General features: G+C 42.5%; 2 protein-coding genes across 2 annotated transcripts; both read right to left on the bottom strand.

The window, feature by feature from the left end:
- Positions 1-2,475: 2,475 nt before the first annotated feature.
- Positions 2,476-7,965, bottom strand: LOC120672639 (probable anion transporter 4, chloroplastic). The gene is made up of 11 exons (XM_039953147.1): positions 7,515-7,965; positions 5,766-6,316; positions 5,548-5,655; positions 5,287-5,442; positions 4,686-4,901; positions 4,255-4,464; positions 4,012-4,149; positions 3,809-3,910; positions 3,621-3,686; positions 3,379-3,463; positions 2,476-3,134 (listed from the first exon to the last, which is right to left on the bottom strand). The coding sequence occupies exons 1-11, from the start codon at positions 7,633-7,635 to the stop codon at positions 3,037-3,039; spliced, it is 1,851 nt and encodes a 616-aa protein (XP_039809081.1). The 5' UTR covers positions 7,636-7,965; the 3' UTR covers positions 2,476-3,036.
- A 2,434-nt stretch (positions 7,966-10,399) lies between these two features.
- LOC120673295 (DEAD-box ATP-dependent RNA helicase 15-like) lies at positions 10,400-15,557 on the bottom strand. The gene is made up of 11 exons (XM_039954068.1): positions 15,332-15,557; positions 15,114-15,231; positions 14,925-15,025; positions 13,337-13,509; positions 13,019-13,250; positions 12,768-12,892; positions 12,041-12,097; positions 11,772-11,959; positions 10,862-11,285; positions 10,718-10,781; positions 10,400-10,617 (listed from the first exon to the last, which is right to left on the bottom strand). Exons 2-11 carry the CDS (start codon positions 15,224-15,226, stop codon positions 10,607-10,609), a joined length of 1,488 nt encoding a protein of 495 aa, XP_039810002.1. The 5' UTR covers positions 15,227-15,231; positions 15,332-15,557; the 3' UTR covers positions 10,400-10,606.
- Between the last annotated feature and the right edge of the window lie 246 nt (positions 15,558-15,803).

The raw sequence follows: 15,803 nt of genomic DNA, 5'->3' as shown, positions 1-15,803 counted from the left end.
CGCCCATCCTTCTTCTCCATGGACAGATCCACGCCGGCGTCCCGCGCCATCTCTTCCGAACGCCGAAAGAGCGACGCCGCCGAGAGCCAGTGCCAGGACGGACGCCATGGACGCCAGGAGATCCACCTCGCGTGCGGGGAGGGCGTCGTCAAGGAGATCGGGCATGGAGTCGAAGGTGAAGCTGAGCTCCGGGAGGAGCGCCCAGACGCGGCACCAGTGGCGGTAGAGGACGCTGGTCCGCGCGACGGCCGCTGTGTCCGCTCCGGCTCCCTTCCCGTCGCCCTCGCCGGGCTCGGGGAGCGCGCTGAGGCAGTCCTCGCCGACGGCTTCGGAGGAGGAAGTAGGGGGCCTCGCGCGCTTGCCGTCGATCTCGCCTACGTCTGCAGCGGTGGCGGCGGCACGAAGAAGCGGTCGACGGCGTGGACGGAGCAGGCGGCGGAGTTGGATGGCGACGCGGCAGGCGGAGCTGGCGGCGGACAACTGCACGAACTCGAGCTAATCTTGAGAGGAGCTAGGCTGGGTGAGGCATTTGCAGGCCGGCCCGCTGGAGTTGGGCTCATATTTGAGCCCTCAAAATTTGCAGCCCACCTCCCAAATGGAGAAATAGGGGTTTCATTTGAGGACCTGTGCTGCAGATGCTCTTGTATATACTGGTGAAGCACGGTCGTCTCCTAACTAACATATCCAATATTCCCGGAATCGGAGATCGTGAAATTTCCAAAGGCCGGCCTATCTAGATACTAGTACTATTTTTCAAAACAAAAATTATATATACTAGTGCCGATCACACGTTGTGTACTACGCGATGGAGCACGTGCGGCTGATGTGATACGATGGTCACGGTAAAAACGGGCACAAGAAAAAAAAATGGGCACAAGAAAGCAATACCAATATCTTTGTACAATTAAAAAACCTTGCGAGGATATTTATGTGTAACTTTTTTTTCTAAAACTAGCAGAAATGCACATACTGACACGTATTTTAGAAAACCAATAAATAAGATATTTACATTATACAAAGATACCGTACAAACCAACTCTTATTTTATCTAAAATAGCTTAAACATACAGCGATCTAAAATAATTTGTTGATACATCAACAATACACCATTAGTCTCGTTTGAGCATTGGTTGTGTTCATCTTCAGTAAGGTTGTTGTGAAAGGCGTGAGCTAAACTTGTACTCATACATATCTTCTAGCGTAGGATAATGGCTCTCACTATCTGACTATGGTGTAGCATATAAATTTTAATCTCATCATAACGTGCTTTAATTTCGTGCACATCATAGTTCGAGCATATACCGTTTTCTAACACCGGTAGAGAAAAGGTTGATACACCGTTTACATTTTGAAGTTTAAATAATTATTATTAAATCACCTTCAAATATTGACTCCCGTGGTTATCCTCTGGTTCCAAAAAAGTGACTGAAGTATGATCGAAACCCACCAAGCATTATTTATGAGATTTGTTCAAAAATAGTACATAGAACGAAGGAAATCGCCATATATTAACTCGAAAATATAGTACCGCATATTCTGGTCTACCAAAATCTTTGTGGCCATGATAATGTTGTTGTGGATGTCAGCCTCAAGGAATAGTCTATGACTGTCGTGGTCGTCGTAGTCATTCAACAGATGGAGAAATGCTTTGGGTGCCACAAAAAAAGTCTCCTTGTGCTGCTAATTCAATATTACAAATAATTCTAGCCTATCACTTTTGGTATAATAAGTGAAACCAAAAGTCTAAACTTGGGAAAATGAACCTAGGCGGTGTCCTTATGTTCTAGAGATGGGTTATGTTCCATGTTATTTCATTTGGGCTATCCGAATCACCTTGTATACACGAGCTATAGCATATCTAAAGGAAAGTATCTATGCTTCAATCAATCACTTAATTAAATATTTCCATAAGCAACACAATAAGGAAGTGCATGCCCATCCCCTCAATCAGTTGTACTTAAATTTTTTTTCCCTTTTTGCATGCCAATCATAGTTGTAAGAATGTTCAAATTATGTACCAAAGGATTTCATCAGTCAATCACTTAATTTAATATTTCCATAAACAGCACAATAAGAAAGGAAATGCATTATCTATCCTAATTGTGATTGTTATTGGTTGGCGTCATTCATTTGCTGTTGATTGGAATCAATTATTGTTCATTCTCTAATATTACACCCAGTTAATTCGAAAATTTGTTGAAAACAGCCAATCAGCTAATCAGCTTTCCATCTAAGACCCATGATTATTGGCCACGTCCTCTCTTGCCATGATTAATTAATGTTGACATTTCCTAAATTAACGTTGATGTTTTCCAAATAGTACATCAAATGTGATGGGTGGTTACGCTAGGTACGTAGAACAGCCATGGTGAGAAAAGAGATTTTTTGTTGAAAACATTTTAAAAACAGCTATTTCATCTATCCATCATCTTGAGACCTGCGGTGGGGGGCATCCGTGAGGTAAGGGTGGTCCACTTTGGGTGAAAATAGTTTCCAATTGTCCATATATAAGACTTCAGTTTTAACCAACAAATATTTTTTTTCTTTTCCGCAGATTAATTGCCCAGTACCTGAGCAGACACATCCAGGATTTTCGATCAAAAAAGCTACCACAATACTTCATAAGTTTGGCAGTAGTTGTTGCTCTTTCGATTCTCGTCAAATAAAGGCAAGCTGAAACATGGTTAATTGAACAAAATATGGGGGCTGAGAACTCATGCAGAAGTTCCGGCTTCTCAAGAAACAGCTGCATAATCTGAAGAGGCCTTGATGCAGCTACTTTCTGCACAGGAAATTTCTTTGGTTCCAAGTGTACCTTGTACTTGCAAGCCCAATTTCCCAGTACCATTGCAGTACTCCAATTTGATTTTATGATTCAATAGCCCAAACATTAGATGCAGGTATATCTCTTGCATAAAATAGAGTGCTTTTCTCCAGCTGTATCTCTTCCTAAAGATGAGCTTCCCTGTTGTACACCAAATGGCATTGGCAAAATCAGTCAATTTCCGTATGGTAGCATATAGGACTGTCCGCAGATTACTCGAGAACTCTCTCTCCAGTTGAAAAGACATTCCACACCACTGTTCCTACTATGTACAGTGCAACGGCCACCTTAAACACACTGTCCCAAGAACCTGAAAGTTAAAAGGGAAATGAATAAACCATCCTTTTTTGAGTGGAAATGAATAAAACATAGGAAGAACTTAAATAAATTAATAAACACAAGGTGCCTATATTTTGCTATAGTGAGGTGAATTTTCGACCTAATAATAACTACTAAATAATATTTGCCTTGCTTGAAATATCAGAAAGATACAGCTTTTAATGTGTCACTACTAGAGACCACCGTTGATTTTACATTTTTTTTCAGTTTCTTACCTTTCTGAAGAATGTAGCCAGTGGCAGCAGTACCAAAAACTCCTGCAAGCACGCCAGCAGTGTTCGACAGTCCAAGAAGTACTCCCTGCAGTTTTGGTGGAAACATTATCTAGTTACATACAGCTGTCTACAAAGATAAGCCCAAAAAAAGCAAGAACCACCAGTACTACCAGAATTAAACACTAAACCTCTTACGTGAACTAGGAATATTATACCAGTAACAAACTACATGAGTACAATACCGCGTAACGTGGCCCTATGTCTTGATGGTTCGAATACAGCCCAGATTGTGAAAAGGCATCACTCCCCTGCCAAAGAAAATGGCCAGTTACACACCAGCAAGCATTTATAGTGGAACAGTTGCCAATTGTTAACGTATATGAAGCTACATATAGATACATATTAGTGGTCTTTCTGAAGCACAACAAACCTGACTGCAGGCCATACATAATACAGCCATGCCTGGAGTCTGGACTTTGCTCAGCAGTGTTAAGAACAATGCTGGCCCAAGAAAACCAATCGATTGCATAATCTGCATCAGTACATTTCCGAAGTATTTCAAGATCAGTAGCCCTTAAGCATAACTGCTCTCAAATTCACACATGAAACAAAAATTATGGAAGGATAACTTACCTTCCGGACGTTTGTTATAGAGACCCCTTTCTGAACAAGAGTATCAGCGATCCATCCACCAATATTCGCAAAAACAGCCATTGTCAGCCATGGCAAGACACAGAGAAGCCCGGACTCGGTTAGATTGAACTTCAGAACCTGGGTCAAAAAATTTGGGGAACACAACAAAGAGCATGATGATGTCATTCCATGGTATTAACAATGAGGACTGCCAAACATTTCACAGGATAACTTTGTAACAACCTGATTGTAGTAAGTGGGCATCCATGTTAGAAGAATGAATGTTCCCCAGTTATGGCAAAAGTGTGATATTATGAGAGCCCAAACTGGAGCCTTCGAAAGAATCAGCCTCCATGGTATGGAAGTGACAGGCTCCTTGAAGGTACCACCACCCAGTATGTGCCTCTTTTCAGCTTTACTTAGTTCAGGATCATCATCAGGAGAGCTGTGTGCCTAATTAGGATTATATACTAGCTGTCAGCTAAGGAAAATGTGCGCCAACAAAAATAATTGCACTTTGCTAACAACTTCCAGAGTGGTTGATGTGGTTAACGGATAGAACAAAATGGTAGCTAAAGCAACCTTCTATGCTGAAAACCTGTATATTTAGTAACCCGTACGAAACAGAACTATAAATGACATGAGACAATAGGGCAAGGCTTGGTCTTTCTTACTTTGCTTTGCCACAGTGCAAACCAGACACTTCCAAGGGATCCAAATGCGTAGAAGACAGAAGGCCAACCAAATTTGCTGATCAACAGAGGTGACAAAGCAAGGCCAGTGACTGACCCAAGGTACATTCCGCTGTACACTAAGGCAAGAGATCTGCTTCTCTCTGAAACTGGGATCCATTTGGAAAGGATGTTGTTCATAGCAGGCATGGCAACACCCTGTAAAACCATTAGATATAAGAAAAACAATTATATAAAAGCAAAAAAGCTATTGCATTGTACTGTTGCAACTAGAAACTTGGGTCGTTAACAAAGCCACGCCACTAATTATATCAACAAACTAAGTTAGATGCCTAGTGTAACACAGTCAAGTTGTACCAAACTGCTATCGAGCTGGATATATCACTTGTTTTATTTGATGTAACAGATCTGATTATTTAAACAGTAAAGGCTCTGACATAATATGAAGTTTGTCATCATTATGGCCTTTCATGGACGCTATTCTACCTATGTAACTTGGAGAAATATGTTGAATACACACCCTACCCCAGATAAACAGCAAAGTTATACAGTACAAAATGTAGAGACAAGTACAGCACACAACCTCGCCTATCCCCATGAAGGCACGCATGGTGAGTAAGTACGGAAGTCCAATCTTGGCAGCAAGGGGTGTAAGAATTGTTGCAAGTGACCACCATACAACCCCAAATCCTAGCACTACCTTACCACCAAACCTATCGGCCCAAATACCTCCGAGAATCTGCAGCAACAAGTTCCATAGTGAAATGTCAGAAATTCACCAAAATGCTCATGTAAGAAATTAGCTTATAAAAAACTCTGTGTACAGTAAGCAATAGAAAAGCACCTGTGTAAGAAGGTAACCCCAAAAGAAAGATGATTGGATTAGACCAACTGTTGCTGGATTCCAGCTGAACTCTGAAGACATTGGTAGGATCGCGATGCTCATATTGACCTGGCACAAATCAGAAAATTTTCAGGAAGCAAACGAAAAGGAGAACTGCGTAAAAAAACTATTATTATCAGACAAATTAGACAAAATACAAGCATTATTGTCTAACTCACACGGTCCATATTGCAAAGAAGGAATGCAAAGAAGCAGAGGAGAACAATCGTCCAGCGCTTAGGAAACTCCTGCCACCAAGGAGAAATCTCATTTGTATCTCCAATCCCCACAGCCTCGGCAGGAACATCAGAAGGATTCAAGGGTGACCCCGTGATTTCATATTGCTCAGCTTTTAAGTCAGCACGTGTTCTTATTGGTAGTTTGTACTCTGGCTGAACACAAGCACTCTCCAAACTAGTGAAATTCTCCCACCTCCTGGGTTTCAACCAGCCACTGTTTATTGGATCTGAAGATAGAAAGCACTCAACCCGCGATAGAACCCTCTTCTTTATGCTTGCATTGTGGCATGCCCGAGTCAAGTAGTCTCTTGAAGACTCCAGCACAGGCTGCTGAAACTGCCCAGACATTTCTAGTCTTGACATTGCGGTGCTCCTGGAATAATTTTGAAGCAGCAAAAGTGTGCTCCTAGTAGCATGTCGACCAAATCTTTCTCCTAGTAACATACACTTGTTCTGCAGTGACGTGCAATATTTCATCCCATGTTGTTTTCCTGCATAATTAGGGTGAAGAGACCTTGAGTGGAAATCTAGTAATAAGCTGTTCATTTCAACTTGTAAACTGTTCAGGGAAACAGAAACTAATCTTTATGGAGCAATAATTATAGCTGCTCAATCACACCGAACACATGTGATATGGTACAATTCTTAAACTGCACAGAAATCATCAAATGATTACCAAATATTCTCACAGAATCTTATGGAAAGTTCAGCAAATATACTTGTTATTGTTCTGGTTGAGTTCATTTAGTGCTCATTTTACGGTGTTACCTCTCTAGAGGCAGGAGGAAGTGACGAACTTCTAATCTCAACCTCTCTAATTGGTATATTTTAGTTCTGTTAGTAAATGTTCAAAGGAAGAGTGTTTCAATCTAGAAAAAACGTTCCAATTGCATGCGGCATGGTCCCATGCAACCAACTTCATCCAAATAGTTATATTTAGACTGTCCTGTTTCAAATTTTAAGAAGTACATTTATGTCCTACTTGAATTAAATTTCTTGCTACTAAATCTCACAATATGGTTTTATTTCATGAATATCTTATGGCCATCAGCTACTATACAGTAATCCATATAAACATATTTAATCTGCATATTGCAATTTTATATCAAGTTCGGATTTGTCGCTAGTAGGATTCAACACCTTTATTATAATTTGAATCCAAAATATGAAGCTAATGGTGTGCACAATGGTATATGTAAAAGAGTAAATTTCACCAGAAGTCCTTAAAATTGCCCCGAACTCTCATCCCGGTCCTTGAACTTGTCCCAAGTTCTCATCCTGGTCCTCAAACTCTCAAAATGGATAAAGTTTGGTTCCACTTTGAGTAGGAATCCAACTTGATTTGAAATCCAAACAAACTTGAAACAATTTGCAAAAGTTTTTTTCTAAATAAATAATGCATTTTAGAAACGCATGGATCTGGATGAGAGTATAGGATAAGTTTAAGGATTGGGATAAGAACGTGTGATAAGTTTATAGATCATTCTGTGCATTTTGAGAGTATTATGACCAGGATGAGAACTCGGAACAAGTTTAAGGACCGGAACTAGAGAGCGTGGAACAAGTTTAAGGACTATTATGTGTATTTTATATTATATATGCATTTTAAAATACCGAGACCGAATGAGAACTCTAATGACCGCCGATGAAATTTATTCATTGTAAAACCTTTGGGCCATCGTAGCGTACCATGGCAGGCAGTGGTAGGCATCCACAGCCAGGAGGGGCGGCGCTTCCCTTGTGGCAGAGTGGGGCGGACGGGCGAAGGAACCCCCACCCCACCTCTCACCATCGCTCCACACCCCTGCATCCCCAGTCCCCGATGGAGAGAACAAGTGGCGGCGGCGGCTGCCTTCTGAAGTTGGAGAAGAAGCTAGAACAGGGGCGATGGGGAGGGTGCGGACCGGCGGAGCGAAACGTTTTCCTAGCAGCAGGCGGTGCGCCGTCGCCGACCACGGACTGGTGCTCGCCGCTGCACCGAGCGCACCATGGACGATAGGTGGCAACCGGGAGCGGGCCGGGGAGACACCAGGGCTCCGCCTGGACCTCCACCGCAGTAGCTGGGCGCGCTCTCGCTCACCTCGCTGTTACCCACGGGAGACGAAGAAGCGGTAGAGAGCTAGCGGTGAGGAGATAGGATGAGCCGACGAGCAAAGCAGAGAGCCGGACAGGCTCAGATTAGGGATGGCAACGGCTACGAAATATTCGCGCGACCAAACCCGACGGGTGCGGATACGGATTTGAGTTTGTGCCCGCGGGTACGGGCGTGGGTACAACTCTAAACCTAACGGATATCTTCAAATGGGTTTGAAAAATTAATACCCGAATCCGCAAACCCGCAAACCCGCAAATAATGACTTTTGTGATGTATTATGTACGAGACTAGTTCATTATTTGCTAAAATTTATTTGTTTCCTCAAATAAATGGTATTGACGTGTTGATTATTAGGTTATAATTTAATAATATTGAGAAATAGAGGTGCATATTAATATTTACATGCTATTAAAATGTGCTTGTGTGCTTAATTTTCTAAAACATGCGGGTATGCGGGCGTACCCGCGGGTATGCGAGTATCCGCGGATAGCGGGTAAGGGTATCATTTTCTACCCGTTGCGGGTTGCGGGCGCGGGCGCGGGCACGGATTTTAGCACGCGGGTACGGATTTATGAAGTTGATATCCGCGCGGATTTTACCCGTTGCCATCTTTAGCTCAGATGCCTCGGAGGCTCAGACAACAGATAACGACTTCAGTGGATGGCAAATAGTTTATACCACTTCAGGGATATTCTGTTAACTTTTCTTTTCTAATTCTTTCATCATCAATATTTGATGTGTGCTTGATTAAAATGATAAAATATAATTAAATTAGTAAAATTTTGATCTTTGGTACTCATAAAATCATATTTGTAGATTTCTAGTCAAGTGATTTTTATAATTGCATAACTTATTAGATGTTACTAACCCTAATACTAATATTAGATGTTACTAACGAGCAGAAGAAAGGGCCAAAGGGGCATGGTACCCATGATGGTGAGCATGCTGCCTTACAGCCTTAGCATGGTACCCATGATGGATCGTGAATTCCCTATCACCTCCAGGTCACTACTTACGCCACCTTATTCAAGAAACGGTGATAGAACACAAAGGCGTGCTCCTTCGTGGCCAGCGGCGGCCAAAAGCTCCCAAATCAGAACCGAAGCAGGAAAGCATGCGCGCTAGTGTCAAATGTTACAGGTCTTGGTGGCGCCACGCGGCATAATAGAGGAAGAGGTGGGAGCCAGTGGTGGTAATAGATCATGACCATGATGCTCTCTTCACAATTCTATTTAGCTCTAAATTTTTAGCTCAAAATTGTATAAGATTAAACCCTAACCTTTTTAGAACTCTGCCTTTAAATTATCTAGACTAAAAATAAAAACCCTTTGCCACCCCTGTATGCAGCTAGCAATGGCGAAGGGTGAGGTGAAATAAAAGTGCGGTCAACGCTACATTTAGTCAAGTGTAAAGTGATCATATAAAAAAATTCAGTGCTATGTGAGCTAAACTAACTACATTAGAACCATTGGGCAGTTGGCAAGTATAGAAAAGCTAAATTACAGATTTGCAGCTCGTCCAATACGTGTAGCAACTAGTGAGCACAGCGAGGCAATCATGGGTGCAAGTTCTCTAATTGCAACTTGCATAGTCCTAGATTTTGTTGAGAATATCTGAATATGAGTACAGAAGGGCCCACAAACGTACTCAACTCAAGCCTGAAGTGTAGGAGCTAATGTGGAGAAAGATGGGAGCAGTTGTTACGCATCTATGCATGGAGTCATGCAGCTGTGCACGCGAGCATGCACTGGGAGGTAACTCCTCACAAATCAGGGACCGGAGCCCAGTTTGGCCTCCCGTAACCTATGCTCCAGCCTCCAGGATACAGAAGTATCTCTCGCTCAAGCAGGAGTTGGTCCATGCTCCTGTATACAGAATAAGGAATTGGTCCAAACTCCTAATTATAAGCGATCCATCGGAGCAAGGGATAACCTAGAAAAACGGGGCCGAGCATGGACATAATACTCCGGAATAAGAGATGCTCCATACAGTACGCTTGCAGACTCGAGCCATACAGTACTTCAATGCCATACTTCTGCCCCAGACCTAAACTTTGATATAAACAGGGGACTAAAAAGGGGACTGAAAAGTGGAGTAATCTTCAATGACACCTCAACTAACCATTAGTACTTCAAACCCACCTGATTCAGACTAAAAGCAGCCAAAAGGAACCAGCCATGCAAGAAATGAGCAGAGTACAACAAAATGAACTTTTTATATCTCTTATCTGCCTTTTATACCTAGGAATCCAAACAGGATATGGGCTAATTTTAATCACCTATGGTTTAGTCCAGACTAAACGTTGATACCAAACAAGGCGTTGCTGAGCCATGTATGACGTACACTTGCCTTAGCTAGCACCCCCCACAGCACGTCAATGCTCACGGTGGAATGATACAGGATTGATACGACGAATGCCAAAGTAGGCAGGATGACAGACCCAAAGGAAATCAGGCAGGTAACATGCACATAGGCAGGATGCAGCGAACAATCAAAATGTTTGCCAATAACATAGAAAATGTGACATGCAAATAAAATCCTAAAAACATGAGCACCAATAGTTTCATGGTCTTTGGACCTATACTGCTGAAAATAAGTACAGATGTAACATCTTCAGGAGATACAAGGTTATCTAGTAGTCATCCCAAGATGATGCGTTGAAGCAAACTATCCTTCACTTGAATCCTCAAGATGGCACTGTACATTAACCAACATAATACAACACATCAGCACTTGAAGTGGCAACATACCTCAGTACCATGGATGCCAGTTAACGACCATAAGATGCGGTACTTACTGTATATTGAAGTGTCAATCTGATCAGGCAGCGCCTTTATGTCAACCTCGAACCTTTCTTGCACCTTAAGCATCAGATATATTGTCAGGCTTTGCTATTACACCAGATAAGTAAACGGAACGGAGAAAGGGCAACGGCACAAACCTGACTGAGAACATCGGAATCGGATGCAGAAGAAACAAATGTTATTGCAAGTCCCTTGGTGCCAAAACGTCCAGCCCGACCAACCTGCAATGGCAAATGCATCAAAAAAAAAAAGGCAGACCCAGTGCCAGGCGGCTCCCACTTGAGTGGGGTTCTGGGGAAGGGGTAACAGAAGCCAGCCTTACCCCCGCAAATATGCAGGGAGGCTGCAAATGCATCAAAAAGAGATGACAAAATGGTAAAACCAGCCCAGCCTTGCAAGAGGTGTGCAACAATTAACCTATGCAAGTAGGTATCAGCAGAATCTGGCATATCATAGTTTACAACAATGTTGACACGTTTAATATCAATTCCCCTACCGACCAAATCGGTAGCCACAAGAATCCCCTTGTGTCCTTCCTTGAAGTTCTTGTATCGGGTCAACCTATCAAATCCTCACTGTTAGATCAGAAGAGCAGTTGAAAAGAGAGCACAAAGTGCAAATGCCTTGGAACTTCACATACAGATGAATTGTCATCGATCAGGTTTAAAAAAAATCAACTACAGCCAATGGTTACACTGCACATGCCAACACATTGTAATGCTTATGGCTAGCAACGAACTAGTGACAAAATAGAGGTGTTCTTCCATTTTGCGCGTTGAAAAGATTTGGTGGTACTGGTCAGCACTGGCATCAATCAACACCTAGTTCTAAACATTATAACAACACATGGATAATTAACTCCGGTGCCATCCATACCAATCACTAGCATGATTATGCCACTACTTCGTGCTGTCATCGTACCAATTTATACATCATAAATCACGGAGCTGATCATTAATCACACAAAAGCATGAAAGACAAGCCCAGCATAATCAAGCCAACATAACAGTTGCATAAATAGAGGGCCAGACAGCAAATGGCACAAACCTCTCTTCCTGCATCATTCCAGAATGTATGCAGATTGAGGGGAAATTGCATTCACCGAGCAACTTGTTCAGCTCTGCAGCTCTACTAACACTTTTGACAAATATCACAACAACTTGGTTTAAGTCGAGCACATCTAAGAGATCATTCAACTTCCAATTCTTCTCTGCCTCACTCAATTTGATGTAGTGCTGAAATCAGAACAGAAAAGTTAACACAAGATGAACTCAATGGTAAAAGGCAGTTCACTTTCTAATGGATAATTATGTTACCTGAACTAGACCATGAAGGGTCAGTTTAGCCTCATCATCAACATAAATTTCCATAGGCTGTAAGGCAACAAATGATAGATAAAGATATTAGTGCTGGGACCAATGCAACTCGAGCCTTTCCAGAAGGTATATCAATAGATTCTGCTCATGACAGAATTTTTCTGCCTCCTGTAGCTTCAGTTATGCACTGAGTACTGGGATTTGACCATGCCAACTGTGCTTGGTATAAGAATTCCAGCCAAAAGAAAAGCAAATTTGTCTGCACTGATCATGACATGGTAGCACCAGAGGCAGTTTGCACTGATGCAGTGGAATCCCAGTATAATAAAAATGCAGGTAGACAACTGATAAAATCAAAACTGGCCTTGCACGATCTACCATATAATCGCCCTCCCAAACCGAAACCCCACATTCTCCCCTGAACAGTTCACATTGACAACTGAAGATATCACAGACACTCAGAATGTGCACAGGTACTAATTGATAAACCAATGCACATTCTCCCCTGAACAGTTCACATTGACAACTGAAGTGACCAAATAACTTCACTATCCACCAAGGTTGTTGCTTAAAGGTAATGACAGGTGCTCAGGAAAGCAACCAGCAATCCCTTCAACCTACTGATAATAGAACCACCATCTCTCATATCGACATACATGCATAACTGCCAGAAGCAAGGAGGAACAGACAGGAGGAAGTGCAATTGAAATGAGTTGGGCCACAGGACATTACATCTTGCATGGAACTTCTTGCAAACTGGGCGAATTTCCTTGCTGAGGATTGCTGAAAACATCATCACTTGCTTATCATGAGGAGTCATTTTGAAGATCTCCTGGACATCTCTACGCATGTCTGGAGAATACGTATACAAGTTAATTAGAGAACTAACAACTATGATACATTGAAATGAAAGAACCGGATACCAAAAGGTCAAGATGAACTACTAAACATAGAAATATGCAGGAAAGGGCAGCTTACCAAGTGATTCAAGCATCTTATCACATTCGTCGAGAATGAAATGCCACACGTTCTTCAAGGGAAGGTCCTTATCTCTAGCTAGAGCAAGTATCATTCCAGGCGTGCCAACCACAATATGGGGGCATTCATTCTTCAACAGATCCTTATGATTTTTTATGTGAACACCACCATAGAAGACAGCGACTCTTAATTCAGGCAGGTATTTGCTAAATCTCTCAAATTCATGGCAAATCTACAGGATGTGAAGTAAAAAGACAATCAGCATATGCGGATATATTCAAGAGTAGAAGTGAAGAACTGAGAAAACAATATACAAACCTGGTAAGCTAACTCTCTTGTGTGGCACAACACAAGTGCAGCTACTTGGCCAGCAACAGGATCAATCTGCTGAAGAGTTGATAGGACAAAAACCGCAGTCTTACCCATCCCTGACTTTGCTTGACAGATAACATCTATTCCAAGAATGGCTTGAGGGATGCATTCATGTTGCACTGATGTGGAACCAAACAAAGTTGGAGCAGCAGCACCCCAGTAAGAAAAAAATCAACCTTCTGTGTCCGTTAATGAAAAGTTATACCATATTCTCCTCCAGAAGGAAATGTCAGAAGAATTTGTACCTGCACACCAACAAGTGGAAATTTAACAACCATATTATTGCAGGAATAGATCAACAGACTATATGGAAGGATAGATATTGACTCTCCATCTGATTCAACTTCAAAGAAAAGGAAAAGTGCGACAAGTTTTGTACGTGCGCAACTAATGTTATTTGAATTTTCTTTTTACCTTCTTTGCGCTAGCATGATATGGTAACTTGTATTGTTATATATATATACAGACTTTGTCCAAGATTTGCCAAGGTTGCACTCAAAAACATATGCCCATATCACCTAATAGACCAACACAGCAACAACATTCCAAAGGGGTTTATAAACCTATTAAACAACCAGTACTTGACTTAATTGTTCATTCATGTGAGACATATCAAGGTATTGTATTCTGGTACGGTTGTACTCACTCAGTCCAAAAATACATTGATTTTTAATTTTGTCCTAAGTCAAGCTATCTCGGACCAAATTTTATAGAGGATTACCACCATCTACGACACCAAATAAGTACACCTCGAAAATGTATTTCATGATGGATCTACATATACTATTTGGTGTAATAAAGAATTAAATGTCAGTAATACTTCTATAAGGTTGGTTAAACTTAAAATAGTTTGACTTGGGACAAAACTACAAATCAGCTTATTTGGGGACAGACTCAGGTCATCATATATTCATATTACTTAGAAAAACTCTATTCAGCTTCAGTTTCAACTTCATATGGAAAAATTTACAGCTCCAGAAGCTAAGTAGCTAAAATGTGATGATAGAGATGTACTATTTTAGGTGTTACAGAAAATGAATAAGAATATTTCTTTGACACTACTAGCAAGAGGAGACAAACAGGCAACAACACTGAAACAGATTTTATTTTTCTTTGACGCTTAATCAAAATTGTTTGATTTATCTTTGGCAGCAATGAAAGTCAGCACTCAACAGCAGAACCCAAGATTAGATTGCTGTACCATATCCAGTTACAACTCCAGCTATCAACTATATGAGATTAAAACAAAAGTGCCCAGACCTGCAAAGCCTAAAGCAACAAGCTGCCAAACAATAGCCTGGCGGCCTGAACAAAACTCGCAATCAGATTATTCAATTGGACTTCAACACAGGCTGTCAGGCTTAGAGGGGTCAAATAGCTAGATTTCGAGCCCAAGGAACATACCCCAAAGAGCCACAAACTTGCAATTTAAGAAGCAATTGCACATAGTCCACATATATTGATTCTGAGGCAATCTAATGCTAATATGACAGAGAAGGCCAACATAAGCAGCAACACAGTGAAGTAAGCTTGCCTTCGGAAGGATGCTCAAATCCGCAGTCCTGGATGGCACGGAGAAGCTCCGGTTTGAGCAGGAAGTCTCTGAACCCCGAGCTGCGGATCCCCACGTACCCCCTGTCCACACACAGCGAAATCCCAATCCGTCAGATCAGACTTCCCAACCACGAACCCTAGCAAGCGGAAACCGCCCCGTAGCACGTACTTCTTGACGACATCGGCGGAGCCGTTGGTTGTGGCGCCGTCGGCGACATTCTCCACCTCCTCGTAGTCGACGAGATCCTCCTCGTACACCTCGTTGTCCTTCGCCTCCACCATCTTGCCTGCGGCGGCAAAACCACGAACGCACGCATATGAGGATCACGAAGCACAGACCACCACGCGAACCTGACGAAGCAGTTCCAGCAGCATCAAAACGCTCACCTCGTGATCTCGGGGACGGAGGAAAAGAGAAACGAGCGGATCGGGGTAGAATCGTCGGGGTAGAATCGACTGCAAAGAGAAGGGTCAGGTACGGCGATCAGGGGATGACGGGCGGTGGTTTGGGATCTAGGGTTCGTGGACGATGGGAAGAAGCTAGGGTTTGGAACCTCGGGGCGGCGGATTTAGAGCGCGAGTCGAAGGAAAGACAGAAAAGGAGGGGGAAATTTTGTGCGTTTATTAGGCTGACCACAGCGGAGGGAGCAAGAGTAAATTTGCTCCCTTCTCGTTTTCCACGCCCTCTCTGTCTACAGTGCCAAACAGTATATCTATAGTGTCAAATAATACATTTGTTCTTTCATTTGCTCCTTCCACTGTGGATGGTCTTAGGGGAGGCAGGGAGGGGTGGGGCTGCGGCCCTGCGGGCGAGAGGAACCGAAGGCCCGTGGATGCGAGGAGAGGGGTGTGCCGCATC

Source organism: Panicum virgatum, chromosome 5N (assembly GCF_016808335.1).
Source record: "Panicum virgatum strain AP13 chromosome 5N, P.virgatum_v5, whole genome shotgun sequence".
NCBI classification, from domain to species: Eukaryota; Viridiplantae; Streptophyta; class Magnoliopsida; order Poales; family Poaceae; genus Panicum; species Panicum virgatum.
The sequence above is the reverse complement of the archived record's forward strand: the minus strand, read 5'-3'. Positions and strand labels throughout refer to the sequence as shown.

Coding starts and splice junctions, on each gene's coding strand:
- LOC120672639 (XM_039953147.1), bottom strand. CDS start 7,635: ATGCAGGGGTGTGGAGCGATGGTGAGAGGTGGGGTGGGGGTTCCTTCG. Junction 5,443..5,547: donor GGGGTTACCTTCTTACACAG/GTGCTTTTCTAT, acceptor TTGTTGCTGCAG/ATTCTCGGAGGTATTTGGGC. Junction 3,911..4,011: donor CTATAACAAACGTCCGGAAG/GTAAGTTATCCT, acceptor GTACTGATGCAG/ATTATGCAATCGATTGGTTT.
- LOC120673295 (XM_039954068.1), bottom strand. CDS start 15,226: ATGGTGGAGGCGAAGGACAACGAGGTGTACGAGGAGGATCTCGTCGAC. Junction 12,893..13,018: donor TAAGATGCTTGAATCACTTG/GTAAGCTGCCCT, acceptor CGTATTCTCCAG/ACATGCGTAGAGATGTCCAG. Junction 11,960..12,040: donor CCCTTCATGGTCTAGTTCAG/GTAACATAATTA, acceptor TTCTGATTTCAG/CACTACATCAAATTGAGTGA.